Genomic DNA, 23,340 nt, shown 5'->3' on the forward strand with positions numbered 1-23,340 from the left:
GGGGGGGATTCTGCTAATTTGGGGGGGCTCCTTTTTTAGAAATCTGCTTTATTTGAGGGGTCTGCTTTTGGGGGGGGCTTCTTTTTTGTGGGGCTTCTGATTTATGAGAGGGTTTTGGCTTTGGGGGGGGTCTTCTTTTGGGGGAGGGTCTTTTTGGGGGGGATTCTGCTTTTTTGGGGGTGTCTCCTTTTTGGGGGAGCTGGGGGAGGGTGTAGGTCAGGGGGAGATGCTGTGAAGTGAAACGGAAAATAACTTTATAAAAAAAGGTTTATAGAAAGGTTTAGGGCTGCTGCTGTTTTCAGGGCAGGGAGAGAAGCCTCAGGGCTCAAACCAAAAAAAAAAACTTCCCCAAACTATCCCAGGCAACTTGTATAATTACATTATATTTATATAGATTATATTTTTTATTATCTATTTATTATATATTCCGTGTTTTTGTATAATTCTTCCAGTAGTCGTGGTCCTGCGTCGCCTCTGAGCCCTACCAGTAAGCAGCAGGAACGTGATTTTTGGTAGGAAGCACCCTTCAGTTGAAATATTTGTCCCCAAACCCAAATCATTCGTGTTCCTGTTTAATGAAGAACGACGTAACGAGTTTTTAGGCGAGTGCCAGGCTGGAATGGCAAACTTTGGTGGCAGGACTGGCAGAAAATGTCCCTGCTGTTACTTCTTTCACGTGATGAGGTGTTTTGGCCGTAAAGGTAGTAAGTTTTGGAGGGAGTGTTGAGATGTACTGGCTGACAGGAGGCTGCTTTATGGCCAGAAAACATAAAAAATACAGAAAATACAGAATTTGAGCCCTTTTTTATATTCATATTAAATGACTCAAGGTCTAAAGGTAAAGCCAAGTGACATAGTTTGTTTCGGGTTACTCATTTTTCCTTAATTCTGTATTGACTAAAGATCTGACTGTATAAAAACTGACAAATTCTGTTGTTCCTCTGTGTTTTACAGATAATGACGGCGGAACAGAGTCCAGCAGCTTCCCTCATTGACAGGACCATCAAGATGAGGAAGGAGACTGAGGCCCGGAAGGTGGTCTTGGCCTGGGGACTCCTTAACGTGTCTGTTGCAGGCATGATATACACTGAGATGTGTGTTGATTGGTATATCTGCTACAAACCACCAAAGCATCCTGCTTTGTCCTTCCCTAAATACTTCCTCGGACCCAATTGCTGCTAAAAAGTAACTTAATTGGTTTTCTTTTCAGGACTGGAAAACTCATAAGCTCCTATTACAACATAACCTACTGGCCACTGTGGTATATTGGTGAGTTGCTGCAGCATTTAAATTAATTTTTAGGGTTCTCTCTTTTCTCTTTTTTTCTCTTTTCTCTTTTTTTCTCTTTTCTCTTTTTTTCTCTTTTCTCTTTTTTTCTCTTTTCTCTTTTTTTCTCTTTTCTCTTTTTTTCTCTTTTCTCTTTTTTTCTCTTTTCTCTTTTTTTCTCTTTTCTCTTTTTTTCTCTTTTCTCTTTTTTTCTCTTTTCTCTTTTTTTCTCTTTTCTCTTTTTTTCTCTTTTCTCTTTTTTTCTCTTTTCTCTTTTTTCTCTTTTCTGCTGTCAGTTTTCTTGACAGAGATGTTATTTTTAAGCCAGCATTTTTTTTTCTTTCTCTTCTTTCCTCTCTCTCTCTTCTTTTCTTTCTCTTTTCTTTAAACTCAAACGTTTTTCTTCCATGAAACTTTTGGCGTTCTGTCATTTTTTTAGTGACAAGTAAAGAGTGGTAACAGTTTTCTTAGTTACATCTTGAAACGGGACGAAAAGCTCATTTGGTCCCTTAAGTCTGATTAACATGTCTAATGTTAAAGGCCTTGAATAACCCTGCAGATTTTACTGCTGTGTTACCTTGTAGGTATACGTGGTGTTTCCCAATAATTAAAAAAAAGTTTTTAATTTATTAAAATTTTTATTTAAAAAAAAAATTAAAAAAGTTTTTTTTTAAAAAAAAAAGTTAAAGTTTGTTTCAAGTGAGTAGAATCTAAGCTAGATGTATCAAATACAACCAGAGGATGAAAAAGAGCAAGAGGGAGAGAAAAATCACGAGATGAGTGACAGGTGATTTGTCAGAAGATATTTGAGAAAGCGTCAAACTATTGCAATAGTTTATGTCCTTTAGGGAAATCATCTTCCATTAAAAAAAAAATCTTTAGCAATATAAATTAATGTCAATATAGGAAGAGAAATTTGTATTTCATGTGTAAGAAGGTGAAGAAATCTTACATCCTTGCCCAAGCTGGTACTTACCTGAAGCACTGATAATGACATGTTTTTAACGAGCATATTTCTGTTGTTTTGTTTTGTTTTGTTTTGTTTCCAGGGTATATACTTGTATAATTCCCCATGCACAAACTACCCAGTATCATAAAAGCTTCTGTGTTGTTTTTTGTTTTTTTTTTTTTTATTTTCTAGAACTCGCACTTGCCTCTCTGTTCAGCCTGAACGCCTTATTTGATTTCTGGAGGTACTTCAAGTACACGGTGGCACCAACGAGCTTGGTGATGAGCCCCGGACAGCAGACCCTGCTGGGGCTGCAGAATGCAGGTGGGTGTGATCAGTGTCTCTGGCTGCCTTTTTTTAGTGCCCAATTCTGTAGTGAAGGGTTCTGAACTACCCCATCTGACACGAGCAGGAAGCTGAATTACCTTCAGCTTATTCAAACTCAGAAGATCAGGTGGTAACTTGAGTGTTTGTGAGAACTGGAGGGGAAACACACGTAATAAAGGGCAGGATAGCGGGCTGCTGAAGGACTGCAAAAAAAAAAAAATCAAGTATTTTGAGGCTGGACAAGGAATTTGTAACCTGTATATGGGCCTGGGAGCAAGACAGAGAGTGCAGGTTTATATTTAATGTCAATATCCTAGTAATATGACATCAACCAAAGTAGAGGGACAGAGGTGTTGGCGTGAAATCTGAAAATGACGGCCTAGAGAGCAGTCAGTCGGAAAGCTGGTGAACATCACAGCAAGTTTCTGAAGTACAGCAGAAGGTGGCAAGGCAAATACAGCAGGAGCAGAATGCTAATTCAGTGGTGTGGCCCTGCAGAAAGGTATGAGGATAGGAGTAGTGCTGTATCACCACAGTTCAAGGGTTATTTGCGCAGATATTTTAAGACATTCCATACACTAAAGATGGGTAAAGTATGCAGGTAGAGGAGCTGATGAAATAACTTATCCACGGTGCCTGGTAGCATTAACTGAAATGTAAAATTGAGACCTGTGACCACAGCACAGTATAAATCCTATAGTTTTGGGCCTTTCCTTTTCTTCTGTCAGTGGCTTGATGACAGAGTTTTATGGGGTTCAGATCTTTCTAATGTTCTTTCTAGCACCTTTATTAAATTGCCCTACAATAGCATTGTGTGTGTGCATTTACAGGGAGGAGGAAAGTTTGGGGCAGCTGCGTTCACACCGGTAATCCTGTTTTTCCTTTTGCAGTGGTACAGACAACTCCACCCCGCGAGCTGGCGGCAAAGAAAGTCCCTTCTTCAACGCCTTCTCCTCCAATCCAGGGGCAGAGCGTGCTGAGTTACAGCCCGTCCCGCTCCCCAAGTGCCAGCCCGAAGTTTGCTACGGGTTGTATGGCAGGGTACAGCCCTCAGCTGCAGGCTCTGTCCAACAACAGCGCTTCCTACAGCAGTAACGTCACCTATTCGCCAAGCAGCAGCTACAGCAAGGTAAGGAGCAAGGCAAAGGCTGGATTTGCTCGTCGTGTCCTCGTGTTGTGCCATGGGAGGTGAAGAGCAGGTAGCAGAGTTGTGCATACGTGTGTTTGCTTCGTTTGTAAGGTGGATGTAAAATTGTCGTATCAGGATTCGTGTCCTCTTTCCCCGGTTTCACTTTATTTTAGAGTAGCTGGTTTGTTTCAGGACAAAGCAAAAATAAGAAATTACAATGTAAATACAAAGCAGCTAAAAAAAAAAAAACAAAACAAAACTGGACAAAATCAGCTAAAAAAAAACAAAACACAACACAACTGACCAAGAGTCTTTTATATTAATGTAGCTTACAAATCAGAGTGGAATTCTGTCCTGTAGACACAACTGTTTGCTTTTCTTTGCCAAAGGTTTCCAGCTTCAGCCCATCTCCTAGTGGCTCGCCGTACCCTGCAAGTATTGGACCGATGGAAAGCGGAGGGCTGAGGTCTCGGTACCGCTCCTCGCCCATCCTGTATAATTCTCCTACTGGCAAAGAAGACTACATGACAGACCTCAAGTCGCTGGACACCTTCCTTCGAAGTGAAGAAGAGAAACAGCACCGAGTTCAACTGGGTAAATAAGCAGAATTATTTGATCTGAAAAGCTTGGTGGTGAGGAGGTGTCACTGGGATGCAAGAGGTGCTTTTGCAGATAAAGAAATTTGCAAAGGATTCCAGCAGAAAGCACTAGAAATTAAACCCAACACATGAGGTTTCACCTGTGAACCTGGTAAAGGTTGAAAAGTTTAGTCTTCTACTGAATAATTAAGATATGAGGTAGAATGCCTTAATTTCTACACATCCCTATGGTTTAGGAGCTTCGGAAAGTTTCCTCCAAACTCCTTTTATCACGTTGTATGGGATCTAAAATCCTTTGTATGGGATAAGGGCTGCTGAGTTGAGGAGTGGGCTTCGTTGAAGTGTGTGCTGATGGATTATGTCCGAGCGTGTTGGCTGTGGAGCACCATGACAAAATGCTTTAATCCCCTTGATGAGGGGTATATGGTGGGGAGAAGGAGTTCTAGATAAAGAGTGAATCACCTGCAGGCAGTTCTTGTCTTGGATAGGGACAAAACTTATTGTGATAAAGAATGAAATCAGTGTTTAGGCAAACTGGTTTCAGTGTGTGTGTGTGTGTTCAGGGTAATTCAAGTCTGTCTCTAATCAAAGCCTTGCTGCGCTGACCTAGTGCCTGTGCTGTTGCTTCCAGAGTTACTTGGCCATAATTGTACGTGCATGGTTCGTTTCAGGAAGTTCAGATTCCAGCTCTCCTTCCAGCAGCCCAACTTTTTGGAACTACAGCCGCTCTATGGGAGACTACGCGCAGATTCTGAGGAAGTTCCAGTATCAGCTGGCCTGCAGGTCCCAGGCTCCATCAGCGCACAAAGATGAGGCTGATCTGAGCTCGAAACAGGCTGCAGAAGAGGTAAATTCAGCAGCGAGGTAGCCAAGAGAAAGAAATGGGTCTAAAATAAACAGCTTCATCCAGCAGTTCGGATTTGAGCTGTATCGGAAAAGTTGGAGAGGGAGAAATCCTGTAGCACTTAACCCAGCGTCATACAGCTTGGAAGTTCCATGTCACCATAAAGGGACATTTCAAATTCCGAGTGGTCATTGAAAAATGATTTCTCCCTTGGAAAGCAAGGAGTGCTCTGGATAAAATGTATTTGTGATGTAAAAATTGACCTGATGTGGATCTGTATATTTGTGTGTGTTCTGTATATCTGAAGGATTTAAAATATTCTCTTTCACACTTAACATCTCAAAGAAATGTGATTTGAAGAAATATCATTTATATCTTCAATTAAATTTGATCATTTTTTTTAATTATTTTGTACCTAAACCTAATGCAGCTTCCCGATTCGAATACCTTTCAAATCTATCCTACATTTTAGACCAACGTTAGCTTAGCAGAACTGAGAACTTAAAAATGATTTTGGACTCCTGCAAGGCTTTTGTTCCACAAATAAAGAGCAGGAGTGTAGTATTGAAGCTGCTGTAGAAGTCATGATGCAGCCAGCAGTTGTATACAAATTTGGGAACACATGATTTGAATCATGTGGTGTAGTTAGTATCAGAAATTATTTTAGCCCCTAGAAACTCCTTTGTTTTTACCATATAATTAATGCTTTTTCAATAGGTTTGGGCCCGGGTGACAATGAATCGACAGCTGCTGGATCACATGGATTCCTGGACCGCTAAGTTTAGAAATGTAAGTCCTGTCCCTGAGGACTGTGTGGCTTTTAGAAACAAGCAGAGAGGAGTGGAAGAGTGCCTCCACCTCCCCTGTGTGCCTAGGGTGGCGGGAGGAATCCCACCCTCTGTTTGGGGGCTGGGGTGGGCTTGTGCAAGGAGATAAAGACAGCGTGATTGTAAGAGGGGAGTACTGAGATGTGTTTGCGACCTGCCCCAGGTGCTTTGTGTCCTGAAAATCATGCAGTTGTAAAGTTCAGCCTCCTTTGAATGACGAGCAAAAGCATCTTAGATAGGACAAGATTTGTTTTTCCTTTCAGTAACTCAGAGGGCTGAGTTAATGTTTCTGCAGCGCTTCAAACATGTTCTTCTGGGCTCAAAGCATGGAAAATTCCAACCCAAAAGTTGACTTTTTCTGACGATCCTGAGCAATGTAATAAAAATAAAAGCTCAAAATCTTGATCTTATCACTAGGACCTGCTATAGCAGAGATTTAATTGCACACGATGGCCATGTAATTAGTAAATCGAACCCTGAATCCCCCTATAGTCATTAATATCTATAAAGTATGTGGTTTTGCTTATTAAAAAAAAAAAAAAGTAGTGAGATGGGTGGAAAATAAAGACTTGTCTGAGATCCTTACTAGATTCCTGAGCATCTTTTCACAAAAGTAGGGCCAGCTTGCTTCACTTTCCAAATCCCATCATGTACAAACACCACGTGGGGTGCTTATCAGCTCCTTGTTTTCCTGAAACCGACCTGGGAGGGAGCTGACCCATCTCAGTACAAATTATCTTTATGGATAAAGGGCTGCGCTCCGTAATACCCCTTTCCTCATTGTTCAGAAAAGCTTTATCTAGGACTTGCTAGAGATTTGTTTTCCTAACTCCTTTACACTGATTTTTCTGGCCTTGCAGAAGGTATTAGTCCTTGAAGTTCAGCCTAAGTTGGCATTCTGATTTATTTGCTGTGCTCCTTCACTGGCTTCAGTGTCCCTGTCAGTAACCATTTCTGTGATTGTAACAAGGACTAGGGGGTAAGCTGAGGGTGTTTTTTTTAGGTATTCTTGTTGCTTCTGAGCTTTTGACTTTTCGTTTTTCTTTCCTAGTGGATCAATGAAACAATTCTCGTGCCGCTCGTCCAAGAGATCGAGTCTGTGAGCACTCAGCTGAGAAGAATGGGGTGTCCGGAGCTGCAGATCGGAGGTAGGGTGCAACAGGAGCTTTGGGGTTCCTGGAGGGGACGCTCTGTAGCTGGGGCATCAAATGGGAGCCATTTAAATTCAGTCTGCTGGAGTTTATTGTTCCATTTCCATTGTGTGTTGGTATGGGCTTTGTTTCACATCATTAATTTCATTAAGCTGGAAAGGTTCTTCATAGGACTTCTGGAAATACTGATAAAGGCTTGGTGATTTTTGTCTTGTATAAAATTCATAAACTCTTTTTCTCCCCCAAACTCACTCCTCAGGAATTACAGGATCAAATTATCATCCATTATTGTGCATTAAACTGTCAGAAAACATTTCGAGGATAGACGTGCTGTAAACTCTGTTTCCAGCACTACGTGCTTTTGCAAACTCTTCCTTAAAATGAGCTTCCTGAAAAAAACTGGTCGGGTAAAATTCTGATAAGCTAGAGCTCTTTTTCATTTGATTCTGAACATTTCAATTCTGAACAATTCTGAATTCCACTACTTGACTGCCCTTGAATATGGAGTGTTTGGGGTGCTGTGTCACACCTTAAGCATTTCTAGGGCTTAATAGTGGGCCAGAAAGGACAGCTCTTTGTGTCGAGGCCTGTAAAGGGGGGCTGCTGATGGGTGCTGGCTCTTTTTGTGTTGCAGAAGCCAGCATCAGCAGCCTGAAGCAGGCAGCGCTCGTCAAAGCTCCGCTCATTCCAACCCTGAACGCTATCGTGCAGTACCTGGATCTCACACCCAACCAGGAATACCTGGTGGAAAGGATCAAAGGTGCGTGGTGTCGCTGTGCTAACGGTGAAAGGCTTCAGTTACTGCAGCCAGGCGCTGCTGGTGTGGGATGCTGATGGCTGAACATCTCAACCGAAGCGCCACGGGGATGAGAGCTGCTTTGAAGTGGGAGAGCCGTCTTCACAACCTTCTATTTTTATAGCAATATCACGATGCAGGACTTGGATGTAGCTGTTTTTAATGTTTTTAAAAGCTTTGTCTTGTGTTCCTCCTGCGTGCTGGGGTTGTCAAGTGCTGGATTTAATCCTTTTGTTAATTACAAAAAAAATTGTAAATTTGCTCCCCCTACTTTTATATCTTTACAAGCATTTCATTAATTGTTTTTTTCCTATTTTGTATACTGTAAATATGCTTGAAGGCCCTGAAACTAGCACAGAATACCGTTCTCATACACTTTCTGCCCCCAGTAACTGAATAAATCCTGTTGCTTTCAGAGCTTTCTCAGGGCGGATGCATGAGCTCCTTCCGATGGAACAGGGGAGGGGATTTCAAAGGCCGTAAGTGGGACACTGACCTGCCCACTGACTCTGCTGTAAGTTTTTGAAGACTTAAAAATTGCTTAAAGTGCTTAAAGTGGGTTGCTGTCAGCATCAGTTTTGGAGGTGGTGGCCAGTAAGTCTTTTGAGGAACTTGGTAAAAATCCTGTTTGCATCACTACACAGATAATCCCATTGTAATCAGTGAGATTACATGGGGAATGATACAAACGGGATTAGATGTCGTGTTTGTTACAAAAATGCAATTGAGTATCTTAGTCTTAGGCCAGCCTCTTACTTAAACTCATCTGAAAGAGCCTGAGATAACTCTGGGGAGCAGCGTGAGGGTTGGGGTCTTGCTGGGGCAGTTCTCTTCCATATGTGAAAACAAAAAGCAAACTTTGTGCCTTAACTAAATCTAGTAATTTCTAATGCAAGGAGAAGCTTTCGCCTTGTTCTCACTTTATTTACTGCAATGGACAGGGAAAAATGGAGATTGGGTGGCATATCTGCTCTTTGATTCAGTGTTTTTGGAGAAATTTGAAGATGCTGCATATTTTACTTCAGACTTGTAGCGGTGCTTATCCCATTAATCTGGAAGGTCAGAATAACACCACCTGAGTCATTAAACAATGACTTGAAAAGTCAACTGAGAAATTAATTAAAAATAATAAAAACCACAGAACAATCCAGGAAGTAGAAAACAGGCCTTGCAGTGTGAGTCTTCAGTTAAACTCTGTATTTGAAAGTAGAGTTAGTGATTTTCTTTTTCCCCCACTGTGTATGGATATTCAGTTACTTGGGAGAATATAAAATGGGAAATCTGAATGTCAGAACTTTGCAACTTGCTGACAAAGATATGAAATTCGGCTTCTGGAAGCCAAACTTGGACAAAATCAGCCTTGAAATAGAATTTACTTTTCTAATTGTGAAGATGATTAAATATTTGATTGTGACTGGCTGCAGAGCAACTCTTAAGAGCAAGCTGAACGGCTTGGAAGTGTTTAAAGATCCCAAGACAGAGTTATCACACCCTCAAATTCAATCTTTTCTCAAAACCAGGTAGGATAGGTAGTGTTGGACAGTATAATAAGCCTCTAAAAAAAAGTCATGCTACAGATAACACAGAAAGTATCAGATTATAGAGCAATTTGGTCATATTGCCCACGTAAAACGTTGAGAATTGGGTTAAAATATGCAGAACGTGAAGCGTTCTCACTGTACTAAGATATTCGTCCTAGGACTTTATTCCAAAATCTTGGCATAGTTAGTAAGGCTCGTGGGCATCTCGGGTTTCTCCAATTATTTTTGTTTTGCCTGCTTGGAGGAAAAAGGCAAAATTTGCTGGATAAGGGGTAGTGTTTGCAAACCTGCAGTTTAATTGCATCTGCCCTTCTAAGCCAAAGCCTTGCAGCTAGGAGAAAACCCATCTCTGAAGCAGATGGCTTGTAGTTTGTGGCCCAAATATGCTAATAAGATTTGTGACTTTGCCAAATTCTGTGAGACACCAGGATAAAGTTACGTGTGTGTGAGTTGAGCTCCTGACATCCAGCATCAGCTCATCACCTCGTGCCTGACACTGTCTCATTTATTAGAAAAAAAAAACGAGCTTGTCTTCACCCCAGCAGGAGGCCTGGACCACTGGAATGGTGCTAAAATGGTCCTAAACAGTGGGGTTAACTCAGTGTTGCAACCAGAGACTATCAAGTGCCCGAGATAAGGGAAAGAAAGGCGAGGTATGGTAGCACTTTGTCTCTTTCAGGACACTAAATGCTATCTGTTTGTGTTTACCCAGATCATTATGCACGTGTTCTGCACTTACCTTGACTCCAGGCTGCCCCCGCACCCCAAATATCCCGATGGCAAAACCTTCACTTCCCAGCACTTCATTCAGACTCCGGATAAACCAGGTACTGGCATTCGCAGAGCGCTCCCTAAACTTGCTGCTCGGACCATGACAGCACCCTTGAAATCCCCATTTTCTCTTAAATTTTTCATTCACAGACACTTCAAATGAAAACGTGTTTTGCATCTACCAAAGCAGCATCAACCCGCCCCACTACGAGCTGATCTACCAGCGCCACGTCTACAACCTGCCCAAGGTACGGTGGTCGTGGTGTTCTGCTGTCAGAAAAGGATCAGCAGATGGGCTTTTTTTTTTTTTTCCTTTGATTTGAGATGTTTTTAGGAACTAGCCACACACTGACTGTTTGCATTTTCAGTGCAGAAAGCAAATGTTAACTTGGTCCTAGACTGCTACCTAGTACTAAGTCTGCTACTAAATAATACCTGTAATAGCTATTTTAAGGTTTATAAGTAACTAGGCAGTAGCTTCTAGTTGTTTTACTTTATTTTAGTTTTTACTTTAGAGTAAATCATCAGAAAAAAAAAGCCATGTAATCTGTGAAGTGCCTCATCATCACCGCCTGGTGCTTGTCTGTAGGAATTCTGGGGGGAAAGCTTTCAGCTTCAAAGTCAACGTAGTGAAATTGTACAAATGTTGATTTTTATATTGAGCCCTGGTTGTAGCTGGATCTCTGCTTTCTGAGTGTTTGGGGATAACACTCCAGCCAAAAAACGTTTTATTTTTTTTCCTGAGATTTGCCTAGTGAAAAGAAATAAAGTATTAAGGCCAAAAGCCTGACACCACACGCTGTGATGCCACTTTGTGATGTCCATATCGTAGCTGCTTCTTCCCTGAAATATTGGTGGGGTTCCTCAGCAGTGACTTGCTTTCTCATCCCTTTTCTCTTTCTGTTTACCCAGGGCAGGAACAACATGTTCCACACCTTGCTGATGTTTCTGTACATCATCAAGACAAAAGAATCCGGGATGCTCGGGTGAGTACCCGGCGCTGTCCTCGTGCCAGGTGTCCTGTTTGAAGTGCCTTTGAACTGAAATTGCTACGATATTAATGATATTAAAATCGTCTCACTCGAAATAACAGCTTTTAAATAAAATTAGGTACAGTTTATTTGTGTGAGAACCACGGTGGGGAAGGTTTTGTGCTTTTCTTGGTCTCGTGCTGCTGGAAAATGGAGTTGAATCCGTGCCAGGGAGCTGTAGCCTTGCCCAGCAGCCAGACTGCTGCTTTCTGGCCTGAGGCGCTCTGCTGTTTATAAACCAGGGACAAACACAACCATCGTGCCATAACCTCTTGTTTTTGGCACAGCAAGTTCTGTTTGAAGCATACACTGAAAGCCAGGAGGGGAATAAAAGCAGCGTCCTGACTTGCCCTCTGTTCAGAGCTCTTTGTTCTGGAAGTGCTCTGCTTGCTGCAGGGCAGGGCGCAGCACCTGGGGGTGAAAGGCAGAGCTGTGGAAGTGGCAGCTTTTTTTTTTTTCCTGTAACGAATGTTTGGTTTAAACAGGCGCTTTTATTTACTCGCGTTTTGTTGTCATAACTTTGTTTCTGCAGGCGTGTAAATCTTGGCTTGTCGGGAGTCAACGTCCTGTGGATTTTTGGAGAATAACAACTTCTCTGGCGGGATTCCAGGCCAGAAGAGCGATGATCTGATCCTGGCTTCTCTGGCAAGACAAACCCAGCAGGATTGTTTCGTTACTTGAACACAGAATTCTCTGAAACGAGATAATTTAAGCTCTGCTTTGTGGGCAGAGGGGAAGCGTTTGTAATTCCTCCGCGGGTTTTGTGAACGTTTTCTTTAAAATGTTTTGCTGTTGAAATGCTCCTACATCCGAATTCCAGGCAGGTTTTCCCTTTCCAGCTCTTAACCTGAGCGAGTCCATCTTGCAAGGCCGTTTGCTGTCTGTGTTGTGTGTACCATTCCCTGCCAGATCCGTTTTCACTGATATTATTAAGGCTGATAAGAAAAACATTAATTTTTATCCCTGACTGCTGCTATAATTGGGTGTTGTAACCCTGCCAGCTGTCTCCGCGTTGCAGATGTAAAGGAAAGAGAAAACCCTGCTGCTTTCAGTATGTAAGGTGTTTTTTAAAAATACATTTTTATTTTTATAAGCAAAACAAGCATGCCAGGCACATGTGACTGTCTTATGAGCTGTGTGACACTGTGGGCATCTCAAGAACAACCGCGACATTCCCCTGCCTTGGCTTTTTAATTTTTTTTAATTTATTTTTTTAACCTCTCATCAGCTTTTCTGATAGTATAAATCCAGCCCCGCTTTGGAATGGACCTTTTGGGGAAAAACACTAGCCTTGGTTTCAAAGAAGAGCACTTGGAATATTTGAAAAAAAAAATCTTTTTTTTTACAAGGAGGGGAGAGAATCTGTTCGGGGCTCTGGCAAAGCAGGGTTTCAGAAGTGTACATAGTCTGTAATTTTTACAAACAGGGATAAAAATTCACTGCTGATGGTTTCTGTGGGCTTAAGGCAAGGATGTCGCCTCGTTCTCCTCTCTGTCCCAGTGACCAACGGAGCCCGGTGTGCCTGTAAATGCCAAAAAAAAAACATTTGTACGTGGAGGAGGGAGAATAATGGGCCTGTCACTGGAGCCAAGCGTTCCGTGTTTTGTTATGAAAATATATTTTTGTACCGTGCTTTTTGTGTCAAGCTTTGTTCTGCCTTTGTCATGCACACAGAAAGGGGAAGGGGAATTTGGGATGGTCACTTTTTGGCTGATTTTTGGCGTGAGCCAAAGGGGAGAGCTGCCTGTTCCTCGTGACTCTGGCCCCCGGGGAGATGCGGATTTTTCCCGGTGCCTGCCAAAAAACTGGCTCGTTTGCTTCCTGGATTAATTGGGTTCACCTTATCAAACAGCTGTTGGGGTTTTTCCTGTGCTTCGGCATCGCTGATTGAATTAATTGGGATTTACACAAATGATACTGAGGAGGAACAGCCAAGCTCTCAGTGCTCAGTTACTCTCACATGCTAAAACCTCTTTCTGTGCAGATTTTTAATTTTTTTGACCAAAAAATGGATGTTTTGGAAGAAAAGCCTGCCCCCAGAAACCTCCCAACCTGTGCGCCCCTGGGTCCTGCGTGCTCCTGGGGTCCTGTGCACCCCCAATTCTCTAATTCAGTCCCCGTGCAGCCCTCAGCCCTATGCACCCCAAAAAAAACAAGCACTCTGGTGCACCCCAGTTCCCATGTACCCCATGCATCGTGCACCCCATTCCCTATATACCCCAGATGCCCGTGGATCCCAACTCCTGTGTACCCCAATACACTGTGACCTCAGGCCCCTGCGCACCCCAGGAGACCCCACAGCTCACATCTGCACCCCAATAATTCTTGCACCCCATTCCCATGTACCCTAGATCCCCATGTACCTGCATCCCCTGCACACCCCAATATATCCCCAACCCCATGCACCCTGCTTCCCGTGCAGCCCAATACCCTGCAGCCCCCTGCACCCCACATCTGCCACATACCCCAATAAACCATGGCCCCCAACCCCATAAAATCCCCATCCCAGTACACCGTGCACCCCAATAAACCACACACCCCATTCCTATGCACCCTGTTACTCTGCATACCCTGATAATCGTGGGCCCTGTTCCCATGCACCCTGGTGCCCTGTGCACCCCAATACATCATGGACCCCATTCCCATGCACCCCTAACCCCTGTGCACCCCAGTAAACCACGCACCCCATTCCCATGTACTCTTGTGCCCTGTGCACCCCAATACATCATGGACCCCATTCCCATGCACCCCCATTCTCTGTGTACCCCAATAAACCACAGACCCCATTCCCATGCACTCTTGTGCCCTGTGCATCCTAATAATTGTGCACCCCATTCCCAAGGACCCTTGTGCCCTGTGCACCCCAATACATCATGGACCCCATTCCCATGCACCCTTAACACCTGTCACCACAATAAACCGCGCACCCCATTCCCATGCACCCTGGTGCCCTGTGCACCCCAATACATCGTGGATCCGTTTCCCACGCACCCCTGTGCACCCCAATAAACCACGCTCTGTATTTCCAAGCACCCTGGTGCCCTGTGCACCCCGATACATCATGAACCCCATTCCCATGCACTCCCATCTCCTGTGCATCCCAATAAGCTGCACATCCGTTCCCATACACTCTTGTGCCCTGTGCATCCTAATAATTGTGGACCCCATTCCCACACACCCTTGTGCATCCTGATGCATCATGGACCCCATCCCCATGCACCCCCATCCCCTGTGCACACCAATAAATCACGCACCCCATTCCCATGCGCCCTGGTACTCTTCATACCCTGATAATTTTGCACCCCATTCCCAAGCACCCTGGTGCCCTGTGCACCCCAATACATCATGAACCCCATTCCCATGCATCCCCATCCCCTGCGCACCCCCATAAACCACACACCCCATTCCCAAGCACCCTGTGCACCCCGATACACCGCGCACCCCATTCCCATACACTCTTGTGCCCTGTGCATCCTAATAATCGTGCACCCCATCCCCATGCACCCTGGTGCTCTGCATACCCTGATAATCATGCACCCCATTCCCATGCACCCTTGTGCCCTGTGCACCCCAATAAACCACACGCCTCATTCCCATACACCCTTGTGCCCTTCGCATCCTAATAATTGTGCACCCCATTCCCATGCACCCTGGTGCCCTGCGCACCCCAATAAACCACGCACCCCATCCCCAAGCACCCCGTGCACCCCGATCCACCGCGCACCCCATCCCCACGCACCCCCATCCCCTGCGCACCCCGATAAACCACGCATCCCAATAAACCACACACCCCGATAAACCACGCACCCCATCCCCAAGCACCCTGCGCACCCCCAATAAACCACGCACCCTAATAAACCACACACCCCGATAAACCACGCACCCCATCCCCATGCCCTCCCCATTGCGCCCCCCTCCCCATTACGCCCCCACCCCACCACAGGTGCTGCAGCCCCGGCCCCTCCCGGGGGCGGCTCCCGGGGGCGCGCCCGGCGCATGCCCGGCGCCTCCCGTTAAATAGGGCCGGGCGGGGGGCTCCGGGACCGCTGCGACCCCCCCCAAATCCCCCTTTGGGTCCCACCGCCCCCTCCCCATGGCCACCGAGAGCGAACCCGGGCGGCGCCGCCGCTGCTGCACGCAGGATGCGCTGGGTGAGCGGGGTTGGGGTCCCCCCTAAACCCCCCTTTTTTGGGGTCTTCACCCTCTTGTAGGGTCCCCCTCCTTATGGGGTTCTCCCCCCCTCTCCAGCATCATCCCCTTTTTGCCCGCTGTGGGGGTCCCGTCCTCAGCCCGCTTTGGGATTTCCCCGTTGTGGGGTCGTTGCCCCGCTCCGGGATCCTTTCTCACTCCTCTTTTGGGGTTCTGTTCTCTTCCCGCTGCAGGGTCTTCCCTTAGCTCCTTATGGGGTCCTTGTCCCGCTGTGGGATCCCCCTTTATCCCCTCCTGTGGGGTCCCATCCTCACTGCACTTTGTAATTCCCCCCCCCTTACTCCTCCTGTGGGGTCCTCACCCCATTGCAGGATCCCCCTTTACCTCCCTGTGGGTGTCCCATCCTCACCCCATTCCAGAATCCCCCCCTTTAGGGCCTTCACCCCACTCTGGGACCCTCTTTTACCCCCCCATAAGGATCCTATCCTCACCCCACTGCGGGATCCCCCCCTTACCTCCTTGTGGGGTCCTTGCCCCGCTGCAGGATCCCCCTTTACCCTCTTGTAGGGTCCTTGCCCCCCTGTGGGGGTCCCATCCTAACCCCTCTATGGGATTTCCCCCCCCCTCCTTTTCTCCCCTGTGGGGGTCCCGTTCTCACCCCAGTGCAGGATCCTCCCCTTACACCCTTGTGGGGTCTTCACCCCACTCTGGGATCCCCCCTTACACCCTCTTGAGGGGGTCCCATCCTCACCCCACTGTAGGATTCCCCCTTACCCCTCCTGTGGGGTCCTCACCCCACTGCAGAATCCCTTACCCCCCTTGTGGGGTCACATCCTCACCCCACTCTGGGATCCCCCCCTTACCCTCTTTTGGGGTCTTTGCCTCCTTTGGGGGTCCTGTCATCACCCCACTCCAGGATCCCACCTTACTCCTCCTCCGGGGTCCTCACCCTGCTCTGGGATCCCCCCTTTCCCCCCCTATTGGGATCCCATTCCCACCCCACTGCAGCATCTCCCCTTACCAGCCCCCATAGGATCCCATCTTCACCCTACTTTGGGATTGCCCCTTATCCCCTTGTGGGGGCTTCACCCCACTGCGGGATCCCCCCTTACCCCCTTTTGGGGTCCCATCCTCACCCCACAATACCTTTTCCCCCCCTTTATGGGGCTTGGGGACCTCCATCCCACCACCCCAACCTTCCCATGGTTTGACACATCCCCGGTGTGACTCTGACCCTATATTCTCCCCCCATAGATGTCCCTAAACCCCCCGAACCCCGTCCTGACGGGGACGCCCTGCGCCGGGGCTCCCTCTGCGACCACCGCTGCGCCGCCATCAACAACGCTCAGGGGGACCTGGGCGACCTGGGCTACCACCAGCATCGGCCCCGTGGCCACGCAGGTAGGACCGTGCCAGCTTTTAGGGTTATGGGGATGTCCCTGCACCCCATAATGTCCCCCTTTTTCCCCTGCAGCCGTGTCCTCGCCGCCCTGCTGCCAGCAGCACTCGGAGGAGGTGTGCGAGAGCTGCGTGGTGAAAACCACGCTGACGGCCGAGAACGTGGTGGAGGCCAACAAGCTCTCCAACAACTACAAGGTGTGGGCGCCCATCCCGTGGGTGAGGAGCACCCGTGGGTGCCCCTGTATGGCCGCATGGTGTTTTTTCTTTTTTTTTCTTATCCCAAAAAATCCCTTTCTGCAGTTTGGCTTCAAGAAGTGGAAGAGCCACGTGACGGCGCGGCCGTGGGAGGACCGCTCGGAGATCGTCAAGGAGCTCTACTCCGACCTCAACGTCATCCGTGGCCACGGAGGTGGGTGGCTTCGGGGCCCGGATTTGGGATGGAGGAGGTGGTGTGGGTGAGAACTGCCCCCATTTGGCTCATTTTTCCCCCCTCCTGTAGGGTCCACGGTGACGTTTGGGAACGTCCTCTACCTGCTGCTCTTCGGCTGGTGGCTCTCGCTGCTCTACGTCCTCGTGGCCGCTCTGATGTTTGTCACCGTCGTGGGGGCTCCCTATGGTGAGTCCCAAATTTGGGACCCCCTTGGGAAGGGTTTAGGGGAGCCACAGGGGTCTGAAATCCCCCAAGCTCTGGGTCCTGTGCCATGGGGTGGCTGCGGGGAGGACGTGTCCCTGACCCTTGTGTCCCCGCAGGGCGGCTCTGCTGGGACCTGGCCGGGTATTTCCTCTGGCCCTTTGGCAAAGTGATCCAGAAAACAGAGGTAATGACCTGCCCCGAATTTTAGGGCCTGATTGGGGTGGCCACGGTGCCCCAAACTGGACCCTGACTTCCCTTCCTGATCTCCCCCAGGCCCCTAAATCTCGCCGGGTGCTGGGTGCCTGCGAGGCCACCGCAGAGGCGAGCGGCACGGGGGAGAGCTCAGCCCTGCTCGGTGGCCCCATGCCCCGCCGCTGGCGCCCACGCTGCTGGGATGACGAAGGATACTGGGTGAGCCCCGTGTCGGCCCCAATAACCCCCCCCTCCTGGGTTTGGGGACACCGAGGGTCCCCGTTGTGGCAGGGACAGCACCCACGGGTGGCCTCTGCTGCTCTGGGGTGGGTTTTTTGGTGGCAAACCCTAAATACCTGTCCCAGCAGCGTGCCGGCACCATGGCGTGGTTGTGTTTGGGGTACCCCATACTGGCGTTGGCCCATGGGTTGGTGTGTGTCGCCGCCTGGCTCCTCGTCTTCCTCATCCCCGTGGCCAAGCTGAGCGCCCGCACGGCCGCCCGCGTCCTGCTGCTGCCCCCGGAGAGGGTGCACGTCCGACGCCTGAGGATGGTGGGTGCCTTTAGGGCTGTTTTTTATTTTTTTGGGGTGGGGAGGGAGGCCTGGTGCGGTGTCACTGACTTGTCCCTCTGCAGACGGAGGTGCCGCTGGACGCGGAGGTGATCCTGTGCTGCTACCGCGCCGTCAACCCCTACTACTACAAATACGCCGTGGACGGCATCAACGTCTTCGCTGTCAGTATCCTTTCCTGTCTTGGGGTGCTTGGGGTGACCCCAAATCCCACCCCAGCGCTTGGTCCTTGACCGAGCAACCCCCCAGACCTGCTGCCCCTGGTGCTGGTGACGCTGGTGCTGGGCTACGTGGACAGCCACAACCTCCTGACGAGCTCTCCCGTCAAGTTCACCCTGGCGCTGCTCTCCATCATGCCACTCTCCTACTACATCGGGATGGCCATCGCCAGGTGAGGAGGGGACACACGGGGACATCCCCCGCGAGGTGGGGACACGGGGACGGCCCTTCTGATGTTTTCTGCCCCCCTTTTTCAGCATCTCGGCCCAGAGCAACTTCGCGGTGGGCGCGGTGGTCAACGCCACCTTCGGCTCCATCACGGAGCTCACCTTCTACATCACGGCCCTCATCAAGGGCTCGCGCGAGGGCAACCGCTGCTACGCCGAGATCGTCAAGTCGGCACTGACGGGGACACTGGTGGGCTGCGTCCTCTTCGTCCCGGTGAGCCCCCCGAGCACCCAATTCCTGCTGTTCCCGGTGGCTGGGTGCTGATGGATTTGTTTTATTTGGGGTTGTTTCTTGCATCCCGCAGGGTTTGTGCATGGTGATAGGAGGCATCCGGCACCAGGAGCAGCGCTTCAACAGCCGCTCGGCGGGCGTCAGCTCGGCTTTGCTCTTCCTCTCCGTTGGAGGTGAGGTGGGGACAGGGCTGTCCCCAGGCTCAGTGGGGTGCCACCGGCGTGGGCACCCACCTCATGTCCCTCTGTCCTCGTAGGTGTCTTTGCCCCGACGCTCTTCTCCAAGGTGTATGGGAAGCTGGTGTGTGGGGAGTGCCACAACGTCACCCAGAACCCGCTGGGCCACTACCTCTGCCACAATTGTCACTTTGACCTGGTGAGCAGGGCCACCAACGTGGGGGGGGGACACACTCTGAGCCCACCCGGCTCCAGATTTGGGGTCAGGAGGTGGCAGCGGGGCTGTCCCGAGCCCCGTGTCCTCACTGATGTTCTTCATCTGCAGATGGAGAACAACGGCACCCTCTACTACAGCCACGTCCAGTGAGTAGGGCCGGGGAGGGACAGGTTTCTCCTCGTTGGGGTGGCATCTCTTGGTTCCTCTGTGCCACCCCAGAGGGGTTTGATCCCGCACCACATCCCCAGCCGGTGCAGGGATGCCCCAGGGTCTCGGAGCCAGACCCCGGTGGCACTGAGCACCCTCATCCCGCAGGCCCCTGGTGTACACCGTGTCCCTCCTGCTCCCCGCCGCGTACCTCATCGGCCTCTTCTTCACCCTGAAAACTCACTCGCACATCTACGACATCCACATCAGCGACTGTCACAGTGAGTGGCCCCAAACCACGCGATGCCCGGCCTCGTGGATGGCTGTCCAACCTCTCCAGGGTGTCCAACCCATTTTTTTCTCTTCCCCCAGTGCCTGGTCACCACCACAGTGCTGTGGTTCACTGGTCCCGCTGGCGGGCCCTGGTCATCCTCCTGCTCTCCACCCTCTGCATGTCGGCCTGTGCCGACCTGGCCACGGAGCACATCAGCCCCATCCTCACCAACTCCACCATCTCCCAAGTGAGTGTGGGGATGGTGACGAGCCTGGTTCGGGTGGCTCTGAGGATTGTAGATGGTTCCTCCAGCCCAGGAACCTGCCATGAGCCCCAAAATGTGTATGATATTAGGGGAGAAGATGCTGAGATGCTCCATGTGCTGGGGAGATGTATTATTAGGATCAGACCATGCACTGACCCCTCTTTTCCTGCAGTACTTCATCGGTGTCACGGTGTTGGCCATGGTGCCTGAGCTGCCAGAGATTGTCAATGGCATCCAGTTTGCCCTGCAGAACAACCTGAGCTTGAGGTGAGCACGTGGATTTTGGGGTGTCCTCTTCCACTGAAGCCCCATCCCAGCCCCATAGCACTGCCAGCGATGGGCTGCCCTGCTCCATGGTGCCAGCAGGGCAGCTGCCTGCGATTATGGGCTCCAAAGTGGGTTTAAAACCACAAGGAATGGGGCCAGAACCAGGTTTTTCTCCACAAGTGGGTTCCCTGGGGTGGCTTTGTCCTCACCCCAAAGCTGAGCTCCCGGGGGCTGTCAGAGACCTGGTGCTCAACTCCTTCAACCTCTCTGTCCTCTCAGCATCGAGATCGGGAACTGCATCGCCGTCCAGGTCTGCATGCTCCAGATCCCCATCCTGGTGCTCTTCACCATCTTCTACGTGAGTAGCCCCGGGTGGCCTCTCCCGGTGGGGTTGGGGACACAGGACCCCGTGGCAAATGTCCCCTCCATCCCTCCAGTGAAGGGGAAGTGGGTTCAGATGCCTCCAGCCTCGGCTGATGTTGTCCCCAGCCTTAGGGACTTGTGGAGGGGACCCAAAGGGACACATGAGCTGCTGTGGGGTTGTGCTGGTTGGCCATAAACCCAAATAAACACCCCAAAAAAAAATCTTCTCTGCTTCGCAGCCGACCAACTTCACCCTCGTCTTCAGCGACCTCCACGTCTACGCCAGCATGTTCAGCGTGGTGCTCATGAACTACATCTTCATGGATGGCAAATGTGATTACTTCCAAGGTAACTGCCAGCTTATGAGGCTGCTGCAGGCCTTGGTGTGCCCACTTTCCCTGTGACAATGGGGTGGGGGGCTTCTAGAGTCACCTTTGGGGTCACCTCTTGTTGCTTCAAGCCCGGAGTGGCGGTGACTTCACCAGGACTTTGTAAAAAGCCATTCAAGGCCTTTATGGCACACACTAAAAAGCCTTAAAAGAGGCCTTAAACCACCCCAAAAGGCCTTAAAAGCGAGCTCTCTCCCTGCTGCAGGCAGTGACCCCGTCCCCATCCTGCTCTGTCTCCTAGGCACGGTGCTGGTGATGGTTTACTTCATCCTCCTGGCCGTGTACTTCTTCGCCCCGTCGCCCAGCGGCTGCTGAGGCCTGGACTTGGTGGCCTCCATGTTGGGCAAGCGCCCACCAGGGCATTTTCCGGCATCTCAGGGACTTGGATCAGATTTTGGAGGTGTTATTTGAAGCCAAAGCTTCTGCTGCTGTCTGTTTTTCCTCCCCCATGTGGGCTGCAGTGGTGGGGAAGGTGGTGGCAACGGGATCGCTGCTGAAACTCCTGAAGCGAGGAGCCTGAAGGCCCCAACACTTCACAGAAGCATTCCCGGCTCCTGTCTACGTGGCTGGGAGGAGAATTGTCCTCGGGGAGGGTCTGGAAGGACATTTCTGGGTGGTCTCGAGGATGGACCCCTCCCCGGGATGTGTTGCACTGGGAGAAGGTGCCTGAGAAGAGCCTCCCCCCCCTTAGGGCCAGGGCCATCCCGGCTTCCCCATGGCCTGGGGGATCACGCAGGGCTCCTTGATGGTACCAGAACCACACCAAATGGCTCTTTTTCAGCTGTTTTGTCATTAAAGCAGTTTTGTACGAATCAGAAACAAGCTCCTCTCTCCTTCAATGAGCTCACGGTCACCTCTGCGCCCACCAAGGAGGTGAGTGGAGCTTTTGGGGTGACGGCAGCTCGGTGCTGTCACAGTGAGGAGCAGGGAGATCCTTCACCATGTGATGGGTGAAGAGCCACCAGGACGTCCTGAGGGCTGTGTGACCATCCCAGGTCCCTCCTCAGAGGTTTTTAAATTGGTCAGGGCCACTCCAGGCGCTGAGCTGCTTCCCCTGGGTGCCGTGTGGGGTCAGAGGTGGTGGCACCGTGATGGGGTCCAGCTCCTGTGAAGGAACGCCAGCAGCTGAGGTGAGAGGTACAAAGTGAGTAATTTGGACAGATTGTTTAATTATCAGAGCTTGGAAGGGGGGAAAACCCCCCAAAAAACACCATCCAAGCAGGCACTGCAGCTCCTGTGCTTCTCAGCCCCTTGTGGCTCCCCAGGGATGTTGGTACCCTGCACGAGAAGCAGGAGGGGAGCAGTGCTCAAAGGTCCTGCAGCAGATGGAGAAATTGGGTTGGAAACAGCTTGAAGCAGGACCGGCAGCAGCCTGGGATCTGCCTCTTGCCCAGAAAGGGGGGTGTGTGCTGGTTTGTGGCTGGAGATGTTGCTTTGAGGTCTTCCTTTTCCCAATACAGCATCAGTTTGGGAAATCCTGTCCTTAATGTGATGTCTGGGAGGGTTCCTGTGTGAGTATTGAGTCTGCTGGTGGCAGCAGATGGACTCAAGAGCATGGGGCAGTAGGGAAACTTCAGAAAGAAGTGGGATGGGAGGGCAGAAGCTGATGGCAGCAGGTAGGTTCTCCTGTGTCTCATCTGAGTGTCTCTCCTATGTCTCCCTGGGTGAGCAGTGACTGTGGGGATGCCCCAAAGACCCCACATTGCCCTGAGCTCCTCTGCTGGGTGCTGGCAGCAGAGGGAAGCCTCTGAGAGCACCCCAGGCAGCCTCAGGGGTGCTCTCACCTCCTCTCCTTAGTTCCAGCGGGGGAGCTGACCCCTTTCCTCTTTCAGGTCCATGTCAGTGACCCCTGGAGCACAGAGGATGAGGAGTCAGCTGGAGCTGAAGTCACTTTAAGGAGTCAGCTTGAGCAGAGGTGGTTTGAATCATCCTCTGTGATGATGGGAAGCCTCCTTTAAGGGAGGGAAGGGAGAAAACCAGCAGCTGTATCATCAGCCTGGTTCATTAAAACCTCCCCAGCTCACCCACAGGATACAGGACAGAGATCCAGTGCAGGCATCCAGTTTTGGGGTGTGAAAGCCACGGAGCTCAGGCCAGAAGAGGGAGCTGGAGGTGGGGAGAAATCCACCTTGACCACCAGGGTCCCAGAAGCTTGCTGCAGAAGAGGACAGGGCAGGAGAGCAGGGCCAAATCTTGCCAGCTTGCTGAGAAAACATTCAGAGAGCACAAAATGCCCGTCTTGGAGTTGTGCTGCCCAACCTTTCTTGGGCTGGGTCTGGAAAAAAAAACAGCAAGTAAGACGTGGGGACAGATCTACAGCCAAGAACTGGAAGGGTTTAACAGCAGGGCATGAGGTAACGCTGCCAGTGGCTGCACCCAAAGATGGGT

At 49.7% G+C, this 23,340-nt stretch overlaps 2 protein-coding genes across 4 annotated transcripts; both read left to right on the top strand.

The window, feature by feature from the left end:
- Positions 1–451: 451 nt before the first annotated feature.
- On the top strand, positions 452–12,857 carry TMEM209 (transmembrane protein 209). 3 transcript variants are annotated; one of them, XM_082775717.1, is made up of 15 exons: positions 452–512; positions 955–1,106; positions 1,211–1,269; positions 2,408–2,539; positions 3,433–3,671; positions 4,061–4,265; positions 4,942–5,117; positions 5,832–5,903; positions 6,993–7,089; positions 7,727–7,852; positions 8,305–8,402; positions 10,142–10,256; positions 10,351–10,448; positions 11,113–11,186; positions 11,764–12,857. In XM_082775717.1, exons 2-15 carry the CDS (start codon positions 958–960, stop codon positions 11,816–11,818), a joined length of 1,695 nt encoding a protein of 564 aa, XP_082631843.1. In that variant the 5' UTR covers positions 452–512; positions 955–957; the 3' UTR covers positions 11,819–12,857. The 3 variants fall into 3 exon arrangements, with proteins under 3 accessions (XP_082631843.1, XP_082631845.1, XP_082631844.1); XM_082775719.1 differs by having other exon boundaries at positions 955–1,094; XM_082775718.1 differs by lacking the exon at positions 452–512 and having other exon boundaries at positions 592–1,106.
- Positions 12,858–15,324: 2,467 nt separating this feature from the next.
- Positions 15,325–22,005, top strand: LOC309877290 (uncharacterized protein; the record flags this gene model as incomplete). The annotated part of the gene is made up of 20 exons (XM_082758555.1): positions 15,325–15,382; positions 16,635–16,781; positions 16,855–16,976; positions 17,082–17,190; positions 17,281–17,397; positions 17,532–17,599; positions 17,689–17,826; positions 17,973–18,158; positions 18,242–18,344; positions 18,426–18,567; positions 18,653–18,836; positions 18,928–19,027; positions 19,111–19,229; positions 19,356–19,393; positions 19,563–19,675; positions 19,767–19,915; positions 20,106–20,200; positions 20,480–20,558; positions 20,803–20,911; positions 21,194–22,005. 20 exons carry the CDS (start codon positions 15,325–15,327, stop codon positions 21,265–21,267), a joined length of 2,250 nt encoding a protein of 749 aa, XP_082614681.1. The 3' UTR covers positions 21,268–22,005.
- Positions 22,006–23,340: the final 1,335 nt, after the last annotated feature.

Source organism: Aythya marila (genome assembly GCF_965140915.1).
Source record: "Aythya marila genome assembly, chromosome: 1".
NCBI classification, from domain to species: Eukaryota; Metazoa; Chordata; class Aves; order Anseriformes; family Anatidae; genus Aythya; species Aythya marila.